At 37.1% G+C, this 24,682-nt stretch overlaps 1 protein-coding gene across 1 annotated transcript in view; it reads right to left on the minus strand.

The window, feature by feature from the left end:
- Window positions 1-24,173, minus strand: part of hs3st4 (heparan sulfate (glucosamine) 3-O-sulfotransferase 4) — a 128,883-nt gene extending 104,710 nt beyond the window's left edge. Inside the window, exon 1 of the mRNA XM_088612340.1 lies at window positions 22,555-24,173. Coding sequence (XP_088468466.1) covers window positions 22,555-23,189 — 635 coding nt within the window. The 5' untranslated portion in view covers window positions 23,190-24,173. The remainder of the gene's footprint in view (window positions 1-22,554) is intronic.
- Between the last annotated feature and the right edge of the window lie 509 nt (window positions 24,174-24,682).

Here is a 24,682-nt window from a genome sequence, read left to right on the forward strand (position 1 = left end):
CAGGCTCTCATTGACCTTAATAAACCAGGAGTATGATGCCTTCTGATGACAATGCAGCTCCCTTCAGTGAGTTCCTTTGTTACAGTTCTCTCACAGGTATCCATTATTCCGTTTGTAACTTCCACAGCTGTCCAACACAGCTCAGAAACCAGTAGGAGAAGCAGCAGCCAAGCTGTTGCCTCATTTTCAAATGATCAGCTTGATACAGAGTCAAAACTCATTTGCATTTTCATTTTTAAACTCTAATGTTCAATAGAATTTCCCGCATGTGCATAATGTATTGAACAATTAATGAGAACAAAGAAAAACAATAAGCAGTATGGCTGCTATTATTTACTCCTGGGCAAAAAAATACATAAATGCATTTCAAAATCTGCTTAATAGAACCTGTGCACAAATCATGAACTAAAACCAGTTCTGTTTTCTGTTTCATGTACCAAAAAAAGATACATTATAAAAACCCTAGCTACACATCTGCTTGATATTCCTTTATTTTAAACCTGTAAAAGCTGAATGGTGATCTCCTCAGCGGTCATAGCAGCAAAGCCAGTTGGAATCATGGATGAATCCCATAATCCAGACATCACCTGTTTAAATCTGGGCTATACTATTAGAACACTGGGATTAACCCAGCAGTGATGTGCAGTAACCAGTTGTCTCTGTGGTTGTGCTGGCCAGGATATTCCCTACTTGCAACACAATGGCAGCCTCTGTCTCCTGTTAAAGGTTTGTGAGATTGCAGTGCTGTCAATACAAGCTGCATCACTCCTAACTAACACTAACATTCCTGCAGGGCAACGTAGGACATGGAGTGTGTAAAAGTGCACATTTCAAAGGAAGGCAGGCATTGCCTTCATGCCTGCTGTGCTTGTACGATGCTTCTGGCTGTTAGCTGAGCTGATAGGCAGGCAACAGAATTTGGGAGAGGATAAAGAGAAAAATAATTGGCAATTCAAAATTGAAAAAAAAAAACACCATATAGGCAGGAATGTTTGAATTGGGTGTTTATTTATCCTGGTATAGTTGCTGTCAACTGATTTTTTTTCTTTTAACCATGTCAAAAAAGTAAACAAAAGATTACGAAGACAGAAATGCTCAAAGAAGACGATTTCTTTCTGTAAAAGCTGCAACTTTGTTTTAATGACCTTTTCATGAGCTGTGCTTATTAAAAATGCATCACCCCCAGAGAAAACAGAGCTGCCACACTGTCTCTCTGATATATGTGTATCAGAAAATATGAACGTTGCTCCTTTTCTCTTCTGACTTTATCGAGATTTAAAAAAATATCCCTAATTTCTTTATGTCTAAAAAACATAATTAAAGCAGCAGTTTAAGAATAACTTGTATCTGACATTTCAGTATAATCATATATTAAATGTCAGGTGATAATTGTAAATTATTGCTTTTGAAGATGAGACATCTGTTTTGACTGATTCAGACAGAGTGTTCTTATAAAATAATTGCTGAAAGAAAACGCCACCTGCACTAGAAGCAGCATTATCAAAGACATAAATCCCAGGATTTTTTTGTCACAGGTCCTCATGATAACCAACAGACCCTAGTACCATCTAAAGAGAGTCAGAAAAAAAATCAAAGAAGTCTGTTTTATTTTGGCCCAGCTCCAAGGCTATCACCAACAAATCTTTTTTTATCTAATATTGCAACAGTGTAAAACTAAATCACAACAAAAGAAAGCATCTACTTGAAATGAAAGCCTGATTGTTTCTGGAGATCAATCTGTGATAGTGGAAGGCTGTTGATGGGCAGGTGAGATCTGTACTGTTGAAACAAGTCAGCTGCTCTTCAAAGAACAGCAGCCAACGGTAAAACAAACAGAAGTACAAGAAAATCAAAGAACTAAGAACCTGATTGCACAGGTGAAAATGTGTTTGGACAGAAAACAGGCACAAGCAATTGATAGAAAGGAACAGAACTGTTTCAAACCAGGATAATCTAAAAATGAATACTACTGTACATGTTTCAAAATATAGAAGCAGTGCTCATTGTAGTAGCAAACAAAAGCTTTCATATCAATGGCATATCAACCTTTTCTAAAAAAAGGGTCATTTGTCCTTTATACATTTCACTGAAGTGGCTGAAAAGATCGGAGTTAAGACATGCTTCTAAATTCATATACAGTATGTGTCCTACCCGACATTGAACCACACAAAATCATTCTTCAGTTATTTGTTTTCTGTGTTGGTAGAACATAAAAAGGTTTGATTGAGGGAGAACATGCACATTGATCTTATTTTGTATTATTTGCCATTTCAAATATAACTGATTACGAGGTTGAAATTTTGTCTGGACTAGAAATGTTCCTGTTTTTGAGGTAAATCATGTGCTTATACTGTATATTTCAGGTCGATAGATCAGTGATAAGTTACACACATAGAGATAATGAGTACAAAGAGGAGCAAATGTAACACATTCCATGCCATGAAAATAATGGAGAAAATTTCCTGGCACACAGCTTTATGAGCAAACAAAGAACCATGCTTCTCTAGAACTTCTGGACAGAGGTTAGCAGATCCTATTTGGTGTCTCAGAACTTGCAATAGTTTTGTGCATATGACAAATTCATTATGCCTGAGATATCTGGCCTTTTTGCATTAGTAATGCTCAAGAAATGTTTTGAACTAGTCAGCCCATAACTTATGTCAAAGACTGAAAATATACATCATCCAGGGAATGGCCATCCAGAACCAACTGGCCAGCAGCCATATCACCCTGCAACTCACAACTGGCAACCCACTGAAGCCATTCCCATTGGCCCTTACCAGTCATGGTCTCCTAATAATCCCCCTCTATGAATTGGCTTTATTACTCTGCTCTCCTCCCCACTGATAGCTGGTGTGTGGTGAGTGTTCTGGTGCACTATGGCTGCCGTCGCATCATCCGGGTGGATGCTGGACATTGGTGGTGGTGGAGGGGATCCCCATTACCTGTAAGGCGCTTTCAGTGGAGTGGCCAGAAAAGCGCTCTATAAGTGTAAGGAATTATTATTATTATTATTATTATTATTATTATTATTATTATTATTATTATTATTATTATTATTATTATTCTCATTATCAGACCTTTGCTCTTTAGAGCCCCCAGCAGATAATATCTCTCAGCTGTGAATTCCTCAATTCCTCTGCCAAAGTAGATATGACTCCAAAGATGTGACCTAATCTCTTTATATTTTTGTGAGAGTGAAAGGGCTTCTAAGCACTTCATTTCATTGAGCCAAGTGTAATAACAATGATTATTGCATTTTTATATATTGCATATTCTTTCACCAATGATGCATGGAAGTGAAAAATAGAGAGTTAATTAAAAACATGTTTCATGGCTCATTAGGCCTAGCAGATAAGACTTGAAATCATGAATATATGCAAGAAAAACACATTCTCCTCCCTGGCCAGACATAACAGTGATAAATACAATCTCTAACAGCAGTTCTCATATTTTTAAATCTAAATGATCTCAGTCAATTTCATTCTAATACAAATAAATTAATTTAAAATATTCTAGCTTATTGTTCTTAGGCATTTCCATTCAAAACACACAGTAGATGGTTCATGCAGCTGTAACTTGAATTGAAAAGCATTTAATAGGTCAGCTGATGGGAGAAGTATCTCTGCACACTATAGATGCTACTTAATATCAAAGACAATTGTTAAAAATTACCATGGTAAAGTGGTTTAATACTGCATATTTTGTGGTTATATCATTATCCCACCCTTTCATTCCGTCATTCTTTCATTGTGATTTTACTGCGGTGTACTATATTTTTGGTTGTTTGTATTATTTTGTATGTATATACAATACATCACTGCATAGGTTCAAGTAGGTATCTGCATGAGCATGAATAGGCTGCAAAGGAGTAAGTAGAGGTTTATTTCACACTGAAAGGAAAAGAAAAGAGATGCAACATTTCAGCTGTGGAGCCTTCTTCAGGCTCCTGAAGACTTGACACCTGGCACCTGAAGAAGGCTCCGCAGTTGCATCTCTTTTCTTTTCCTTTGAAATAAACCTTTACTGTATATTATGTAAATTAATTACATACTGTATATAAGAGATTTAATATGTCAAGGGTAAAAGGACCAATTAAAGTAATTAATGTAAGTCGCAGACTACTATCTATAAGGTCAAGGTAAGGTATTGGGTAAGTCTTGGTGCAATGGAACACTTGTACTACGGGTAAGGGTTACTCTACATTTCCTCCACTGGACATAGTTAAGTGCTGTTGATTATAGCTAATTGCTAAACATCTAAATCAGTTCTTAAGCTGGGGTGCACATACTCCCTGGGGGTGCAAGATAACTTTTCTGGGGGTGCAATAAATGCCAAATGTTTTTAGAAGGTACAATACTGAAAACACAAATTAAGCACTTGTGTATACATCTTTTTTTTCAGAACTAGGTGTTTAAATGTTTAAAAAGTATGTTTTTCATGTATTCTTATTTTACAACAAAACTAAATTAAATATACAATGCTATCTCTTTCATTCTATAGTTTTGATATTGTTTAAAGAACTGACCTACTTCAATGATTTTTGATAAGAGGTGTGATAACATATTTTGAGAACCAAAGGGGTGCTGGCTGCAGTAACCACTGATCTAAATCATCCTGTGTTGCTTCTGTTATAACTTGTTTTAATGAGTTAAACCACCTTAAAGTGTATAAATATTCTGTAAAACATTTTACCACATATCAAACTAACAATAATCACTTAAAATTTGAAGGAACCTTGTAAAATCCCTGCTTTATCCTTCATTGTTGTTCTATACATTAATTTCAGTACAACACCAGTCACTGGAAGAGGAAAATCATTAGAGCATTAAGAAAAACTCTTTACAATTACTTATTTTTTATTTTAATTTCATTATTACATTTTGCAATGAGCAAGACTGTGAAAATGAGAGCAATAAAATGAAGGTATAATTAGCACATTTCAAATAAGATGGTTAAAAGCAAGCAGTAAGAGCAGGTTTTCTTTGCGTGTACAGTAAAGTGACTACAGAATTACCACGATAATAAAATTGCCATCAAATTAAAAACACAAGCTAACAGACTGCCAGAGAACAGTGCAGCAGTAAGGGCTAATAAAAAAAACTTTATATCTCTCTTTCTCATTCATATTTTATTTGCTTCTCAGCCATCATTGTGACTCATTACTTTTCATATGATGTCCCTCATTTCTCTGGTATTTTCTCCATCCAGCATCTCACCTGTGCTAATTTGGGAGTGAGCACTCCTCTCTGTACTCATAACATCCTCCTAAACTGAAATCAATTAACCAACTAGTTTTTTAGCAATCTAAATCCGCATCCATCCATCTATTTTCTAAAGGCTTCTTCCAATACAGGGCTGCAGGGCAGCCAGACCCAATACAGAAAATGACAGGCGTAAGGCAAGGATCACCTTTGATGGGACCCCAGTCCATCACAGGGCCGACACAAAGACCAAAAACACACACCAGGGTCAGTTTTCCCAGAAGCCAATTAACACACCAGTATGTCTCTGGACTGTGGGAGGAAGCCAGGGCACCAGGAGGAAACTCACATGAGCACAGAAAGAACATACAGATACCAGCCCAGATCCAGATTTGAACTTAGGGCCCTAGTGATGCAATGCTGTTATGAGGTCAATGCTAACTACGGTGCCACCACCATGCCATATACAAAAATAAATGTAAAATATAAAAATGTACAGTACATGATAAAATTAAGTAAAACAAATGAGTGAAAAAACACAGATACAATATACTACATAATGAGCAGCTTCTTTAAGGCTGTATAACCAGTATAAAATATCACATATGATCAGGAAAGAAACAAATCTATAAAAATGTACTTTCACTTAAGGATTCAGACTGTCATACTGATAGAAGTCCAGTGATCTGCAATTGCTACTAAAGCAATGATTAGACTGGAAATGAAGGAGAAGACAGGAGATGTCACATTGCAGCTTACAAGGTTTTAGTAGGTTGTCTTAATTTATTAATTAATAACTGACATATCACAGTACTTAACAAAATGTTAATAACTGAAAACCATGTTGTACCTTGTGAACTGACTCTAACCGAGTTATGTATTATATTTTGAGTCTTTTAGAAGACTTGTGGACTTTGCATGTACTACTTTTATTACTTTATCCCTGCTACTAGAGTTCAATGCACCTACTGTACGTAGACAGTAAAAAGTACATGGATTCATTAGAAAGACAAAAGCACCAGAAAGAACCACAATCACATTTTTATGTGAGGCTGTGGATTAAGTAGTAAACCAGAAAACCACTGCAAAGTACCGTTGCAATGAAAGAATGAATGAATGAAATACAAAGTACCTTTGCAATGAATCCTCATCCTCAAAGATCAAGGACAGCTCTAAAACAAAACTTGTCACAATCAAAACTTTTCCTTTAAAGAGTATAAAACAAAAGCTAATCTCTGACACAATATAAAACCTACTTCTTCAACATACACCAACAAAAAATAATTTCTATTTTAAAATTACTTTACTGAATGACAATAATGTGTGCAAAGATGTGTCACTTCTTCTCGAATATGTCTATATCTGTTTGCCATGCTCATCTAATTACCACAGTACTGTTTAATATAAAAATATATAATGCTTTAGTTCAGGTCTCTCTTTTTTTACATTGTTTGGTTTAGGATCACATAAAAAATCAGTTGTAGATCAGAATTACCACAGAAAAATTAGAGCTACTACTGTATATACATAATCAATGCTCTGCAGTACTACACATATAACCCACACAATATATGTATAGTAGCCAGCTCTAAATTCATGATCACTGTGGTATGTTCTCATCATTGAGTATCTTATATCCAGGATTCAATTGCCTTCTCCCAGGCATACTCCCAGCTTCAAGACAATGCCACCTCCAAAAAAGCAACGAGGTCAGGTTTTTAGAAATGTATCCTTCTGATACATCAATCTGTGACAGAAATACTATTTCTGTGTCCTTGTTACTTTAGTTGGTTAATTAATATGCCAGTTTCATGCTAAAGCCTTGAGGTTTTCCTTAGTTTATCCCAGGTAAACATTCAGAACAACAGAAAGAGAACTCACTGCCAACTAGATTTAAGAGGAGGCTTAAAGAATGGCTACAGAGACACACAGCCAAAGGCTACAGGTAATACCTAATTTACATTTGGCAAATAGCAGAAGAATATCAAAATAATTTTTCTTGATTTAATTGTGTCTCCTGCAAAAAGCACAGAAACTGAAAAATGTACAGAGAATCCTTAAGTTTTGAATGCAAAATTTACATTGTATAACTTGTCCCTTTGTGGAATCTATGCATTTTAAACAATATGGACATTCTCAAAGTGAACTACCTTCCCATTCCAAAACTTTTAAAAGCATTCAAAAGCCCAGTGAAACAAATAGAGGAAATACAAAGCACATGAACTATTTCTGTACCCCACATGTGAATCAGTCATATTTTTTTGTAAACAGAAACAACATAACAGTTCAAATCCCATATCAAACTCAAATGCTAAATGCCTAAGAGATCACAGAAATCAGTTTTCCTGATTTGTCATTTAGCAGAATATTAATGAACTGAAGAGAGCAGATCACAAGTGGTTGCAGCACAACCTGGAAAAGCTGGAGAGGTTCAGCTTGATGGAGTGGTTGTTTATCCTTCACGAGAGGTTTAAGAGATTTCAAACAGCTTACAGAAAATACATTCTTGAAGAATATCAAAGCTAATGGAGGGTTCATGACATACAGATTGCTGGGGTATGATTAAATTGACATCAAGCACTTTGAATTAAGATAATTATTTTTGACAATATTTTACATACACAATATTGAAAGTCATTCCTGTCTGTAGTATCCAATTTGTTTGTATTGAGAAATAATGTATTGTCATAAAAATCCAGGTTTCCTTTCAAATCAGCTTTCAGTTTAAAATCCCCAAGAACTTGACTACATTTTGAGGTAACTGTATTTCTAATGACTCTAGAATTATTGTTAAACATATGCCTCATCCAGAGTCTTTCTCCCAGACTAATTAAGTTTTCTATGGACCTGTGCAATGGAAAACCTTACAGATGTCATGGGAGAAAGTGCAAAGTAGGAGCTATCTACGAAAGTCAAAATCATTCAAAATCAAATTTCACCTGTGGGTATAGTTTACAGCTGTCATCAGTAACACTGCCATATGACAGGCCCTGGACAAGCCACAGATGTCGCTGTTACACTGTTACGCTATCGCACAGCAAGCTGGGGACACCCTGACTGACTCAAAACCAGCTGGCCTAGAGACAGCAAAACAACTGGCTTTTGCACCTTAGAGATTCATGACAGTTAATGGCTCAAACCACTGATGTCTGTACTACTGGCCCAATCTGCACTGTCTGTAAGTACAGACAGTATTGGTTCTGTTCCACCTTCAATGCATGGTAGGTCCTTCCTTCTCCTTTTTCTAAGGAACACTGCAGTGCTGAGATGCTTAGAAATACTGTAATTCTGTGTTGTGCTGGTTATAAAAAGGATGAATGCATTTTAAGTGTATCTCTCTTCAGTTTAAAGGATGTGTGTAGCCCTTCTCAAAGACAAGATTGACAGTTTGAGAAAAAAATACTCAATCATATTTCTCTATCAAATATTCCTCCAACAGTGTAGTAAATGAAATGAAATGAATCTATTATTTACAGTACATAGAAAATTTCATCTTTTCTATGATAAACTTTCAAGGCTCAGTGGTCCCTTTAAGTAAGTGAAGGGCTTCAGATTGAAATGGCAGTTGCACAGTGACCTTGAATTACCAGAAGCAAGGCCTACCTTCATTATTTATCAGCAAGATCAATTAAAATACTTTGTTTGCAGCACAACGCAACCTAATATGTACTGCCAGTGCTAAGAGCTAAATATATGCTTATTTAAAAATCAATTCATTCTTAAGATTCTCTTTGCTAGTCTGGTGAAATAAAACAAAGCCGAGGTTGATCATCACAGTGGAGGACATCATTATGGGGTTTATCGTGAACATGATTAAAATTCATGCTATGACTGGCCCAGCTGGGATCGCAAATCAGAGGCAAAACAGCCTATAGTGCTTTGTCCACTTCAGACATCAGCCTATAAAGCCACAGAATGAAAAAGATACTGAGCAGACTAACTGTCGTTTTGACATTCATTAGGTTCTGTGATATATCATTGTTCTCTCACTCGTCAATTTTCACAGTGATGGGAATTAGATTTGCTTAGACAGGAAGCTACAACTTGTCGCTCCTTTAGTTCATTGTGTTATGGGAGATAGCTATAAAAAATTCAGTTTTAAAGGTCTCTCTCTGCAACTCCTGAATGGCACCTTCAGCTCTGCAGAGTGCCCTCTGAGCTCACCAGCAAGCTACAATTAAAAATAAAACCAACCTCATGTCTTCTCCAGCTAACAAACCCAATTCAATGGACTACTGCATGATGAACATTGCAACAAAGACATGGGGATATACGTGGGAATCAAGAGCTAAGACCAAGAACTGGAAGCAGTTCTTTACATTAAAGGTGGCTGGTGGCTGTCACACGCAGTCCACATTATGTTGCTGAAGCAGACTAAATTGGATTTATCACATAACAGTTGGATAAGACACTTGAATCACTTAACGTCTAGCAGCCAAACAAGCAAGATGGGCCAAAATCTCATTTGGAACCTTTGTTGCATTCTTAATTCTGCTAATCAAACCCACAAGTCTTTCTGACAGCAATGAAAATACTGGGCGGGTTAGTAAATGTGGATATGCAGTATTAAGTTTCCCAGAAACTCACTTTAAAGTCACAATTTGGCAACAAACAATGAGAAAAAAGAATAAATGGAAATAGAAAAGTTTTCCCACAACTCTGCCAACACCCCTCCCCCATGTATTATACATTGCAACAATTTACTCTTCTTCTGTTGCTGATTGCTACTGTATAAATGGTAAACTATTTAGAAGCATCAAAACGCAACACATGATAATAGGAAGCAAAAATGTTGTGTTTTAAAGCCTCCTTGTGTTATCAGATGTATTCTATAATAAATTGCAGTACAAGAAATTAAACTATAAGTAAATTGGATGGGCTCCCAATTTAAAGTAAAACAGTACAGCATTTACATTTAGCAGAGAAGAAACAGAGAAATAGAGGAGGAAGCAGAGCTCTAGAATCTTGTTGGAGGTAGCTGTGAGACACAAAACGCACCTTCTTATTTGAGTGTGAATAATCCCATCAAAGTGGCAAAGTACATTGATTGTGTCCTAATCCTTTGTTAATGGCACTTATCCAAACTATGCAATAAAATATTATCACCTCAAGCTACATCTATTAGCATAATTCCACAAAGCTTCAGATTGTATCCTACAGATTTAGCCTTGGCCTCTGAGGAGATGCGCTAAAGCTCACGTTTTATCAAACACAGAAGCAGTTTCTTCTGCAATTTCGGAACACTGTACATCAGCGTGAGGTAAAAAAAGGTTGTCCGTTAACCCTGAGGGTACATACAGTAGTGCTGTACGGACTCTACTTTAGCTCTTCTTTCAAGCATAGCAGTCCAGATCCTGGAGAACTCCTCCTGCCCTGATCATGTCTCCTTGTTCAAACCCCTTTACAGCTCTGTCTGATCTTCATGTAAACAGCATGTTGACTGCAGCTCATGCATTTAAAGCATTACTCATTTATTGTTTCACACAGAGCTACAATCATTGAAATGCTGCACCTTATTGGAACTGGCCTTGAAATGAAATACCCCATAGTGTTTTTTTTTTGAAAAAATAAAATAAAGCATAGAATAACAATGAAACAAACAGCATAATCGCAACAAACAAGCTTCTCCACACCAGCTACCGCATTAAGCGTCTAATGATTTTTTTTCTTGTGTCAGGGTGACTCAGTGGTGTAAACCAAAGCTTTAATTCACACCTCTGGAGACATGCAACAGTATAAGTCCAATGTTATAATTGAATTAAACCTGGTGGCTTGTGTTAAGCACATCTAAAAAAAGAAGACAGACAGAAGCTGATTCCAGAGGCAAGACTGAGCTCATTAATACGGAAGTGTCTCCTAGTGATCAGTGTAAAGAAAATTAAAACATATCAAAAGGCTGTCTAGTCCTTTTTCAATTCAATTCAATTTATTTTTATATAGCGCCTTTCACAACAAGGTTGCCCCAAGGCGCTTAACAATGCAAGTGACCATATATTTTGTCAATATGGAACTGTTACGATCCCTGCCTCCCTGCAACGTAAGAGGCAGAAGAAGGCGTAATCTCACCTCATTAGTCTACCTATCAGTTTACATATTCACAACCACACCCCCGTCTCATCTTGTACTTAAAACACCAGTCTTTTCCTACCTCCTTGCTCAGTATCGGTTTTCCTTTCGAGCTTCCTAGTTGCGCTACACCTTCTTCCTCTTTGTGTTTCTCTTGGTTTTCGGACTACGGTTTTTCCCATTTGACTACGGTTTTTCGGATCACGGCTTGGCTTTGGTACTCACTCCCTGTTTGGATCTCTGGCTTCCCCTAGGACTCTCGGCTTGTTTCTTCGACTACTGTTTTCTTTGGATCACGGCTAGGGTTTATCAGCTCCTGCAAGTGGGTTCATTAATTGGTTCTGGTTTCTCTTACCGAATCCCTTACAAGAACAGAAGACCAGAAGACAACGGAGGAGAGGAACCAAAAACTCCTTAGTAAGAAGAAAAAAAACCTCTAGGGGTCCAAGGTCAACAGGTTGCCCAACCCCTTTGGGCATGCTATCATTATATAATTAATAAAAGGAAATAAATGAATGAGGGTATTAATCCATCCATCATGTCTTCTGTGTGTTAGCACTCCATGCAGATCTCTGTAGACCAGTAAATTCCTCCTAAATTTCACACTCACAGCACCGCATACCATTGCACTAATCTTAGTAATTGCCTTGATATTCATTAAGTAAAGCTGCTTTCAAGTCTACCTAGCCTGGTTTGAAATACAGAAAATTTGCTCCTTGTCCCAGGCAAATTCATAAATGAATGACCTTTGTCTGACCCAGAGGATTCATGATTCACAGATTTTTCAGGTCTGAGACAAATGACAAATCTTTTCTACTTTATCCTCAAGTACCACCATTAAAGAAATGGAAATATGCAGGAGAAATCCATGCTAAGCTGGTTCCATTGTTTCTGTTGCTATACCCATCTGGATATGATTGAATTTTTGCTTTTATTTATTTGGTCTAGTTTTGAAACAAACAACTGCACTGTTCTTTGTTCCCAGAGAGGTGACTGCCTGGCAATGGATAGAATTCAGAATTCTGACAGGTGTGAGTGACAAGCTTATTTTTACCTGGTAAACATTTATTTCAGATGATTTGAAGTGAGTCTGTATTTCATAAAAAAGAACCCCCAGCCCAAATCAAATTTTGAAACCTGTTCCTGTTAAGTAATCCTTACATGACATGACTAATTCCTAGTTTGAAGGCTGTGTTCTACTTGGACAGATTAGGGGAACTGAATCTTTTTGGTCTGGAACAGAGAAAAGTATGTGGGCACTCGATCCAAGTACTCGATCCAAGTACTAAAAATCCTCAAAGACACTGCAGAAATCGGAAACAGGGGATTTCTTTAATGTTGAAAATGGCAACCCAGGGACATAAGAGGGAATTAAGTTCAGGGCTTTTCAAGACAAAGAACAGGAGACAAAGGTAACGTGGGAGCCCAGAACATGGGTCTTAACATTGTGGATTCCTTAACCCATGATGGGAATGTGATTCAGACTATTATTAAAGAAATGAGAAAGATGGAACAAATGGCCTCCCAGCGTTTGTAACATTGCTTGTTCTTGATATACTTTCATATTCAGCTGGGTATAGGTAGGATAGATTTAGTGTCACAGTACTGTATGTTTGTAGAAAAAGATTCAATGACTAGGACTTAATGGTTAAAGGTTTGTGGTACCATGCAACTCATGTTTCAAGTATCGAGATATCTGAAAAATCTAGAAACATTCTTTAAAAAGTTGCTCAATAAATGTTTAAGTACCATGACTACAATATCTCTTTACATTGTTCACATCTTCAAAGTGAGTGCAGCGGACTTACAACCAATTAAAAATTTGTCAAGCTGTGAATCACAAACTAAAGAATTACATGTAGTACTTTAGCAGCAGCACATGATGGTGCATTTAGCTCATTCATGATGCTATTTGTCAATGCTGGCAAGAAAATGATACCAATTTTAATTGGGTGATTTTCAGTATAAACAACGTTTTTTTTAGGATGTGAATGACAGTCAAGCTCGGAATAGGGATATAAAGTTCCAGCAACAGACGGGTTCACAGCCTGTGTGTGGAAACATGGGAAATGATTTGGAAAGGATGTAAAAAGTGGGAAGAAACAAGACAACTGTCAAAAACAATTACTTTTACTTTTTACTTCACCTTACTACCAGACAGGAACAAGAAGAGGGAAAGAGATATTTTCCTCAATCTGGAAAGCACGTACTTCAAAGAAAAACTCAGATTAACCCCAGTTCTTCTCGAGTGGAATAAAATCAACATTCAAATCCAAATTAATCCTTCTCTAACTACACACCACACCAAGCTCCACCTCTCTCTTTCAAGTAAAGCAGCCTAGGCAGGAAAGTGTCTAAGTCAATTACATGTCTAAGATATTTTTGCTCAGGTCCACGAAAAGTCACAAGCCACTGGGTTTCATGCATATTCCAGCTGTCTAGTTAACTGTCCTTTGGTAAATGACATGTTTATTCAACCATGTTCAGCAAGTCTGGCATTCCATGTCTACTCCCAAGCAGATGTCCAGAATTGAGTTTCCATTCACGGCCTTGCAATTAGAGGAAACCCACTGTTTCTCTCTGTTCATCAGTGGTTTTTGCTCAGCACCTTCAGAAACTAGCCATTAGTTGGTGGGCAGCCAGCAGAAGGTGTTGATGATGTATCAACATTTACTCTTTAATTTGTTTTCCTTTCTGCACAATCAAGTGGTTTTCTGCTTTTCTGTTTTATCTTTGGGTGCTATGTAGGGCTGGGCAATATGGCCAAACACATTATCACGATAAAAATTTTCATATCAGTCGATATCGATAATTATCACGATAAATGTCAAATCATTATTTCTTTCAACTTTAAAGGCAGATTTTTTCTCCTGAGTGAAAGTTGAAGAAACCAGACAGTTAATTGGTAAATTAAACAACTCTTTATTTTAAGAACACAACAAACACTTGCCAAACAGCAGAAACATTAAACAAATCTGAGGTAGAGAGTATTCAAGTCTTTTTATGTCAAAATATGCATGAGTAAAATTTACAAAATAAATATCTTAATAGAAAAATTAAATACTGCAGTGTAATAAAACACACATAGAAGATGGCTCAGACAGACTGCAAAGTTTAAAGTGCTCTGTTTTATGTTTGATCGTAAAAAGCCAAAATATCTCCAAATTACCGAAGTTGAATGACCTTTTCTGTCGACGATGTCATCGTCCTTCGAGCTGGTCGTTGGCAGCACTACATTTGGTTTAGTGTCGCTCATTTCTCCACTCTAACTACAATCCTGTCAGCCACCACCGTGTGGGTAAACAACACCACGTTAGCTGCCCGGTCTGCAACACGCACGCGCACTGCGCAGTATTTCGTGTGCATGTGCATATCATGCGCAAAGCATAAACTTATATATCGAACATTTATCGAACTTTTGTTAAAATTATATCGAGGAAAATTATATCGCGATAATTATCGTTATCGAATTATCGCCCAGCCCTAGTGCTATGTTTTAATTCTGGTTTACTGCCAAGATAGTGACATGTTAAAACAATGGGAAAAGTTTGAAGTACAGTAGCTGCTTTCAATGCTTAGAAAGCCTTTAATTGGCTTTTTGGTGCTTACAAATATAACAATCTGGAAATCTTTCCAGAGGTGTCCTGAGACCAACTATAACTAGCAAAGCCCTAAGCACGAGATTCAGTCCTGATTTTTTTTAAAAAAGGCCCAGGAATATTACAGACACAATGCTGATGAAAAGGACCTCGAGGCACATCTACACACGCTGTGATTGTGTCTAATCTAGCACATGCAGATATGTTGTCGACGCTGGAAAGGAGAGGAAAGTGCGACACAGTGCAATAGAATGATACTGTACTCTCCCCTCCTGCTAGGAAAGCACAGACTGAGGCAAATCCTCTTTGCTCCGATTTTCGGTCATGGAGAGATATGACACTCAAGTCAATCAACAGAGGTATGAAACACAGTGTTTATGCTTCTCGCTTTTAATTAACCATTGGATTGAACAGCATACAGGGGATTCATGTACAGTAGGCTGAGCTTATTTTTTCTGTGTATTTAAAACAAACTGTAGGACAGATACTGTACTCAACCACAAACTTGAAATGTACTGTAAAGGTGACTATGCTTGAGTTGTACTGTATAATGCAAGTTAAATAAGATACACATTCGATATTACTTTCTACACTGCAAGCAAATAACCCTGCTGGTGGAAAGCAATGCAGTACTGAGCAGATTACCACATTATGTACAGCTTTGTGTGGAATTAATTTTAATTAATTCAAGTTCGCAATGTGCATTTCAATGTGACAAGAATGCAGGCTGGGTGTTGGTCAAGAGGCACCAAAGGAACATACAGGCAGAACTAGAAAACAAAGCCTTTGTACTAATTACAGTATGAGCCCTAACAAAAGCTGCTGAATAAGTGCAAGAAATAACTGATGGTGACAAGTCCTTCTTTATTTTCCCTTGCTGTGCATGAATACTATTTACGGTTAATTGTTGAGCTGTACCAGCTTCCACTGAGTAGGTGGGGGAAAAGTGAGTAGGAATCATTTCATCACTCAGAAAGCAGTGTGTTCAAAGTTTCAGTGACATCCTTTAAGAGCTGTCATTGTTCTGGGAGCCAATTAAAATTTGGGGAATAAGTAATCCCAGTTGTGCTTAAGAAATGATTTTTAATTTGTAATTATTTTCCTTTTATGATAGGACAACACTAAGCACTATGAAGAAATCTTTGTAGGTGTTTGCAAAAAAAAGTTTACATCTCATAAGCCATCTGTAATTTGACACTACTATGTGTTAGCCTATGACGCTGACAGAGTTTTCAAGAAAGATTTATTGCTACAGAGCTAGGTAGTTTGTTGTTTGCAGACAGCATGAAGAGTCTTGCAAAATACAAGACCTTGATATCATAAGGGGTTATCTCAAATGGATACACTAAATGATAAAACCATGAACACAAACCATGTAAATACAAGATGTATTATAAATGTTTAAATTCCAAACAAATTAGGTAAATCCATCATTTTTTCAACACCTGATACTTCCTGCTTTATTTGTTTTACACTACTTATCAAAGATGGAGTCTTCACAATACTAATGCAATTTTGTCTGACATTCATTAAACCACAATCATCTGTCAACAAAAAATTATAGCTTCCCAACAAAAAATATCAGCTTCTGGTGAGTTTAGAAAGGATTTTAAAACAGGCAAGTTGCAAGGCTTTCTTCAACACTTTATGATCTGTTGCACTTCCAAAGCAGACAGAAAGAATGATTCATTATGTTACAGAAAGTACAGCACCAAAGAAGGTATAATTACTGTCTACAAAAAGGACATGGTTTTATTTTTAAGGACGTGATTTTAAAATAGGCTGAACAAACAAAGGGCATCCTAGTTTTACAATTATATAGGAAAATATTTAAATATTTAAAATATAGCAATATGCATGATGATCTACTAAATATTCTTAACAGCAAATAATGTAAAAAATGGTTTGAAAGGGTTACATAATATGACTATAAAGAGATGCTCTTTCAAAAAATGCATTCCTATAGATAGAACCTTTTCCAGGATTTCAATTCAGTTCTGATAGCAATCTTGACAATGGTTAAACAAATTGTGCATCGTGTTCCGGCTACAAGAAAAAAAAGTGATTGCAAACCCCCAACTGATTCTGTGCATCTGATGAGATTTCTGAGTTAGTGCTGAACGGAACATCAGATGCTATAAAACAAGCTTACCCTGTATCAATCACAAGGCCATAAATTGAATGACATTGCATTACGTAAATAGTTTTCTCCATGTGAATAATAAAATAGCGGAATGCTACAAAACAGACATGCTAGTATAGCAGTTAGTCCCTTAGATGCAGCTGATACTGCAGCAAGCCCTTAACCCTTATTTTTATGTAGAATTATTATGCACTTGAGCTTACTGGTAAAACAGATTTATAGGATTTGATATTGTTCCCATATGCTAAGCCATGTGAAACATTTCTGCAGTACATCATCCAGAGGAAGTCATGTAATAGATGATTATGGAAAAAAAACTGCTTAAAGGATTTTGCTGATTCTAAGGGACTTAAAACACATCAATATTCTGCAGTATTATTATTGTAAGCCAGCCATAATGAATATCCAAATGACTTGCATTAACATCAAGCATAAACTGATATGGTACCTGCGGCCTATGATGTTCTCAGTCTTATCTTATGTACAGTATCATAACCCTTCTGAAAATTACCCATAATAAACAGTACGTTCTTACATTCTGCAGTGCTTGTGCCATGCATTGTCTTGGCTTTCCGTTGATTTCCTACTGCTTATATTAAGATTAAATATATCTTTCTGTACTTTATAATGCTTTCAATATTCAGATACACTTTACTGTGATTTTAGCACAATTCACCTGTCTAAATGTTCATTAAGACAAAGCACAGATTCCATGAAAACATCAAACTGCCCTGCAAATCACAATTTGCAAACAGTACTGTGTCTGATTGTTGGTATTCATGGATTTGATATAACACAATTTTGGAAAACACGTGAAGCTATTAAGTGCTTAAAAGTGCAATTGGCAGAGTAAATTTAAATTTAATCTGGACCAAGGCTGAACAACACTTTTAGTAAAGTTTGAGAAGTTGTGGGTGAATCATACTACAGGCATAATCATTGCATGTTTTTTTTTTCCAGAGTACATCTGACCTGGGGAAGTTGGTTAGTGTCAGACTAGTTGCCGCTCAGTTTAATTTTCATTTCAAGTGGTTTTCTTCTGCCTCATAATCACGGAGCACTGATCTGTGCAGTTTTTAATTTCCTGTGAAAAACTGCTCATGCTTAAACAGTGTTAAGAGCTGTCAAGATTCTCATTAATTAGCAAGCAAGATAGATTGAATCTGTGAAAAAGACACCTTAACCTTATTCCTTTTATTCACAAAAAGGGTCTGATAAGGTGTGAATAAAATTAAAAATGGTTTAATTTGACCCAGCTATTCTAACAGAATCCTATTTAAAATGTTTTATTTAAACTGCATAATTTTACTGAAACTATGGTTTGAATATTAAATATCTTCCACACTTGCTGCATAACATTTTTGGAACCCCCCACCAAAGAGTATTAAGCTTGTGCAGATAGCAGGAACACTTTGAACAACTGTAAGCACATGCATTAAATAAAAATATAGAATATTATCTGACAGAACAGTTCTTAAAACAGCAGAAAAAAAGACACTACAGTTAAAATGATTTTTAAATTTATATTTATACATTTTAAGCAGGAAAATCAGACTCCCACTGCACAGCATAGCAGATTGAAGCTTTCTGGATTTTATAAACTGCAAGATCATGTATATGAACCAACAACAGATGCTGGATATTTCATGTTTGTTACATAATTGTGTGCAATCCAACTTAAGTAAGAAATTAAAAATGCATTTTCTGTCTCATCAGTACATTTTATACAAGAGTCGGCAGATCCTAATACCTCAGTGGAACTGCAAACAAAACCTTTTCTTTACATGCATTGATTTTACTAAAATATAAAATAATCAGGTGAATATTACTACAGCTATAACACAAACCTGCAAGTGAAAGAGGGACGGAGCCACTGATATACAAAATAGACATCTGAATATGTGCACTGGAAAGACCTTGTCTACTTCCTTGGTTTAATAATAAATTCATAGTGACACTTTGTTTATAATAGGGGGTAGTTTTTAAGCTTCAGTATAGAAATAACCACTGAGTTTCATACCCTACCAATGTGCAAAAATCTTTCAGCTACGATGTTCAGTGAACATTGTTGGTAATGTTGATGTTTAAATTTAATGTTCGTCAATCAGCATCCATAGGTATTGTATAACTTGTATAAGCTTCTCTCTCACTCACGCACTATGTGTGTTCATAGATGCTTATGTATATTGTAATTATGATTTGTGTATTATTTATAATAATACATGTTTTAACTACACATAAAGTTGCATGCAAGATTTGGTCAGCACGTCAACATACAGTATGCTTCTTTGCTGTAATCTATTGGTGACAATGGCAATAGTTTAGTTTTTAAGTTTATCACTAGTTTATTTGGGTGTCATTATTTGCACCTATTTTTACAGCACGGATATTTTACGGAAGCTATTCAGGTGTACAACAACAGTGCCAGATGCTGGGCAGTAATTTTTTCTTCCATATCACACAATGATCAAAGACCCCTATCCCCACTGCTCCAGATGTATACAGAGAAATAGTGGTAGACACCTTATTCCAGGGTGGTCTAACTTCAGTCCCTGGGAGGTGATGTGTCTGCAGGCTTTTATTCTAACTTAGTTCTTAATTACCTACATCAGCTCATTATTGGTTTAACTGGACCAATTTACAGTCTTCCTCAAACTTTCTACCTGCTGTTGCTTTGAAAAGACCTAGATAATGTGAAGACACAACAACCCTACAGGATCACAGCTGGACAGTGCTGCCACAGACTGTGTACAAACAGTAAATATACACATCTACTGTATATATGCCTGAGAAATCAATTACATTAGAAATTACTTAATTTACAGATTAATATAGATGAAGTCCGAGACATTTTCAGCTTTGTAAAATAACCATAGCAAATGCAAATTTCTTATTGAATATTAATTTGCACCTCTCGTATTTTGTGTGCATACTGTCCAAGTTGGAAGGGAAAGAAACTTTATTTTTTCTTAGAAAAAAATGACAACTACTTTAGATAGACAGATATATAAGCATCTCGACAGACAGATTCTAAATGATTAATTTGCCAATAAAAACAGACATGCCTGTACTTCATTAGCAAAACAGTTTAGAGGCCAAGAGACATTAGAGAGCCAGTCTCAACTGTATTTAAATATATCGAGATGGAGAATCACAGAATTATTAATAAACAAATAGCCGAACTGCCAAACCCTGTAAAACCCTGTATAAAGTATGGCAAATAATGTATTCCCAATTACTTTCAAAGCATCCTTCGTTTCCATCGGTATTGTACTGTATGTTCTCAACGGGTTTCAGCTTCTAATCGGAAACCATACGCGCAAGCTGAATATATATTGTCATATTTCCCCTTCCATATTAGAAGACACTCCAAACTAAACTCACTTGAGAGAAATTGCCTGCGATTATCCCTGTAACAGTGGTGAGGAATGTCCCTCCCAAACCCCTTTAGACTCTAAACAATACAATTTCTGCTACAGAGATGATAAACCAGAGAAGGGATAAATCCTCATGACAACATCTGTAAAAATTAATTCAGGGGAGAATCCCCCCACCACAACTGAGTGCTGAGAAAAAAAGGTCACATAAAAACATAAACTTTTCTGACGACGCCGCTATACTTACAACAAGCAATTCGCCAGTATTTTCCAACAGTACACAGGCCGCTGTCCATGCCTTCTTTTGTAATAAAAGAGGTTATGGAACATTATTTATTGTTCGGTTGTTAAAAACGCTTTATAAAAGAAAGCAAAATGTCTTAAAGCATCCTCTGTAATGTTATAATTTTCTGTTTGCTTTGAGTTACAAGCCTTAAAACTTTTCCTCAATCAACCAATCGCAACGGTCGATGTGCAGTTGAACTGCAAATATTTTCTGTCCCTGAAAGGTAAATTGAATTAATTAATCAATTTTTGTAGTTGTGAAGTAATTTCAGGATTTCACTAAACAGATATTTCGGCATTAAATTCGTGGAACTCTTATTTATTGCAAAGTTTCTATTTAAAATATTCAGTATTGTTGATAGTGTGTGCGCACAAGCTGCAGGCATTAACAACACTCCCAACTTCAATTTTTTCCATATAAAGAAGCAGTAGATTCATATGTACTGTATGTTAAATGAGTTTAAATTAGGCGTTATAAATATTTCAAGTTAAGGAAGAGAACAGATGTAAAGAAAGAGTGCAGTCACATATATGGCAGAGAACATGGTTTGATTACTAGCCCTCCAACAGAAGTGTAAAGAGTTTTTACTTAATCAGGAATCAGTAAATTACTTATAATTAGATAATTGTTTTCTACTGTAAAAGGTGCTATCAAATCCCCTCAAATTGCCATATTCTAAAATGTAAAATGATTTTAACATGAAAACCTTTTACGTTCACCATCAATTTGATTTATGTGTTAGGAATCTAAATGATATTTTTGCTTTATACAGATAGAGGTAATTGTGAAATGCGGCACACTAGTTACACATGAAATATCTGAAAATAAGATCAAGGGTAAAAATAATCAGTCAGTACACTGCTGTCTGATTTTTAGAAGAATCAGAAATAGACTAAATCAAATCTCTGTTTTGATTTCCAAGTTCCTTTTCTTATTGTTTACAAAATAAACTGCTAGAGCAAACCAATAAACTAATATATAAATAAATCCGACATTATTTTTAACCCTGAAGTTAAATCTTGCCGATACTTAAATGTACCTGTCGATTTGCAGGTTTTTATTTATTTTTTTATTTAATGATTTTCTCACCGTACTCTCTGCCACTGAAAGCTTCGCAATAGCGAAGTTCGTAAGCCTTCCACAGGTGTATCTCGAGCTGCGAGGCGTCCTTATTACTGTCTGTTCATCTTTTTCCAGTGACACTGGCACGTATTGACTGAAAGTTCAGTTCTACACCCTCGAGTCCTCAGTGGTGTCAGGAAAGTACGACATCCACAGATCTATTATCCAGTTAGAAAACAGTGACAAGTCACTTTACACTTACCTGCAAAAAGCAGATACTTAATGGCTTTGTAAGGATGAACCTTACAAAGACCCCTTCTGACAGCACTAATTATCTTGCAGTCACCAACACTGAGTTTTTAGAAGTATAGAAGTATCTCACAACGTATTCAACGTTTATAACGATTTTATGTAACATTATCTCAACCTCAGCAGCTTTCACTTTAGCAGCAGTACTATAATAAAAATATAAAACCTGTTTAGAAAAACATAAGTTTTCTTCACTCGTAGTGCTTTTCAGTGATGTTACAGGGGGTGGGAGGTGGGGGGATTTTATTTGCGAGAACCTCTTCTGATGTAGACCGGATCATGAAAACAAACACCCTTCCGATTAAACCTTTCCATTGTGCTGTTTTTCACCGCCACCCATCGAAACTCACAACTAAGATATTATTAAACGAGTACACCTTTAATGTGTAAACCTCAGGCTACAAATACACAGGCAGCGTTTCGTGTGTTGGCATTGATAACTGGCAAACTAATACGGAGAAGCACGACCCCGTTAAAGGCAAAAAAATTGGAAAGCAAAAGGGCGCACCTGTACCAGTCGAGTCCTTTCTCGTAGTTCCTGTCAAAGAAATGAGGCTCAACCCCGACTGCCCTTACGTCAGGATGCACCCTTAAAGCTTCCAAAAGAGCTCTGGTACCTCCTTTCTTCACCCCAATTATGATGGCTTGGGGTAATTTTTTTTCTCCATAATCCGGGGTGCTATTCCCCGATCTGATGAGCTCCTCGTCCGTAGTGCTGGATTCTTGGTGCTCTTTCTCGAAAACGGCATGCTGGCCCCGGGAGCTCATTTCAGTAGGAGCAAGCTGAGTCCTGACCCACTCGGTTGCGCTTTGTTCGATTCCAGCATCACCCGTCCGGTCCGAAGCGTAGAAGGCATCGCCTGCCGGGGTCTGTTCGGTCGCCGTTCTTCCCGTCACATCACCTCCAAGATAGCCCCGTGATGTGGTGGAGTAAAGTTTCTCTCTTAATGCCGTGAAAGTTGTTTCCTCAGTCACCAGCCTCCCTTGGTACAAGTAGTTTTCCTGCAAGGGGAACTGCAGCGAGTTGTAGCAGCTCATCAAGCTGTAGAACAGGTAGGTGACAGAGAGGGAGAGAGTGAACATGAACAGTATCTTCCGAGGCACTTTAGAGGAAAAAACTGAAGTACTGGACCAAAATGCCATCTCTGACAGCAGTGATCCTCACAGAGAGATGGCCAGACATGTTTTCACCTCCAGTCTCGCATGGACCCTCAACAATAATAATCTGTCACTATCAGCACTATAACTGCTGAAACTGCAAGTACCTGGACCGCTCACCTAAAAAAACACCAAGACGCACATCGGGCCAGATTGGACAAAAGATCGTTAAGATTCTAAAAGAATATCGCCACTCATTCTTGAATATCGATTTACTTCAATGCTGCCAGCCTTTGTCACAATTTACAGGGCTGGACCTTTAGATCGGAAAGGCTGTGATCTTTCCTTCCTCCAAATGAGCAGCTCGGAGTGCAGCGAGCAGAGCGTGATGGACGAAGTCTTGACATTTTTGAAGAGAAAATACCAGCAATTGCACAAAGTCTTGGAAGTAGTGCGAGAGGGACGTCTTCATTCGCCGCACGTCCCCAGAGCTGCTGTCGGTCTGCCCCTTGTTACGCACAGAAACTGCTCACAAAATGACCAAGCAAGAATCCAGAGTCTTAATGAAAATTTGATGGTGGAATTTCCATGAACCCAGGTCCGTTTGATAGCCGTAGTTCCTTTGATAATCTGCTAACTTTGTGCAGAGGAAAGTGTGCTGCTTCCATATAAATATTCATTGAGTGTCTCCACTAGTTGGGAGTGTTGCCTGCTGTCCTGACGCCCGTAGTTGATTGGTAGACAGGATACGCGCATCAGCAGTGCGAGCTCGTCAGAACACAACCGAATCAGTTCTAACACAGCGTTTTCGCTACGGGTTTCACTAGCTAGAGACGGAGTTCAGTTACCTTTTTCTGTCACATCTACAGATACAAATGTACTTTGATTAACTCCGAAGATGGTAACTGTGATTTTTCCAAACGAGAAATTCTTAATTCTTTGCTTTTCACAAGCTAGCTCGAGTGGGAAGAAATAGGAATAAGGAGCACAGTACCTCATGGTTTGGAATACTGAGCGCACAAGATTTTTATCAACTAGCTCAAATGCTGTGTAGCATTTATTTTCTGGAGTCCTGCAGCGCGTCTGAAGCTGGGCGCCTTTCCAAACGTTCAACTAATGACGCTGGTCTTCTATACTTATATTTAATAGAGTATACACCTGCCATTTGAAATTCGACATCAAAAGTGATTTGATGCTGTTGTGAATGTCTGCATACAAGCGAGGAACATGAGGACCACAGCTACTTCTAGTGGTTTGTGCACCTCGTAAAACCTCATTCCTCCTACAGTAGGTCCGTTAACATTGTGGATTGCAGGTGAACAGCAACGTTGATCTCTTAGATCAATAATAAAGATGAAGGGTTCAATTTGCGTAACAAAGCTGACGAGTTTAACTCCAGGAGCAAAAGTGTTAGAATATGATCATTTTAAAACGTCTAAAATACAGCAGCAACCAACACACAACCACCACCACAACAGCAACAACAACAATAATAATAATAATAATAATAATAATAATTCGACTTAAGGAGCTGTCTG

The sequence above is a fragment of the Lepisosteus platostomus genome, chromosome 19 (assembly GCF_059453375.1).
Source record: "Lepisosteus platostomus isolate fLepPlt1 chromosome 19, fLepPlt1.hap1, whole genome shotgun sequence".
Classification (NCBI taxonomy): domain Eukaryota; kingdom Metazoa; phylum Chordata; class Actinopteri; order Semionotiformes; family Lepisosteidae; genus Lepisosteus; species Lepisosteus platostomus.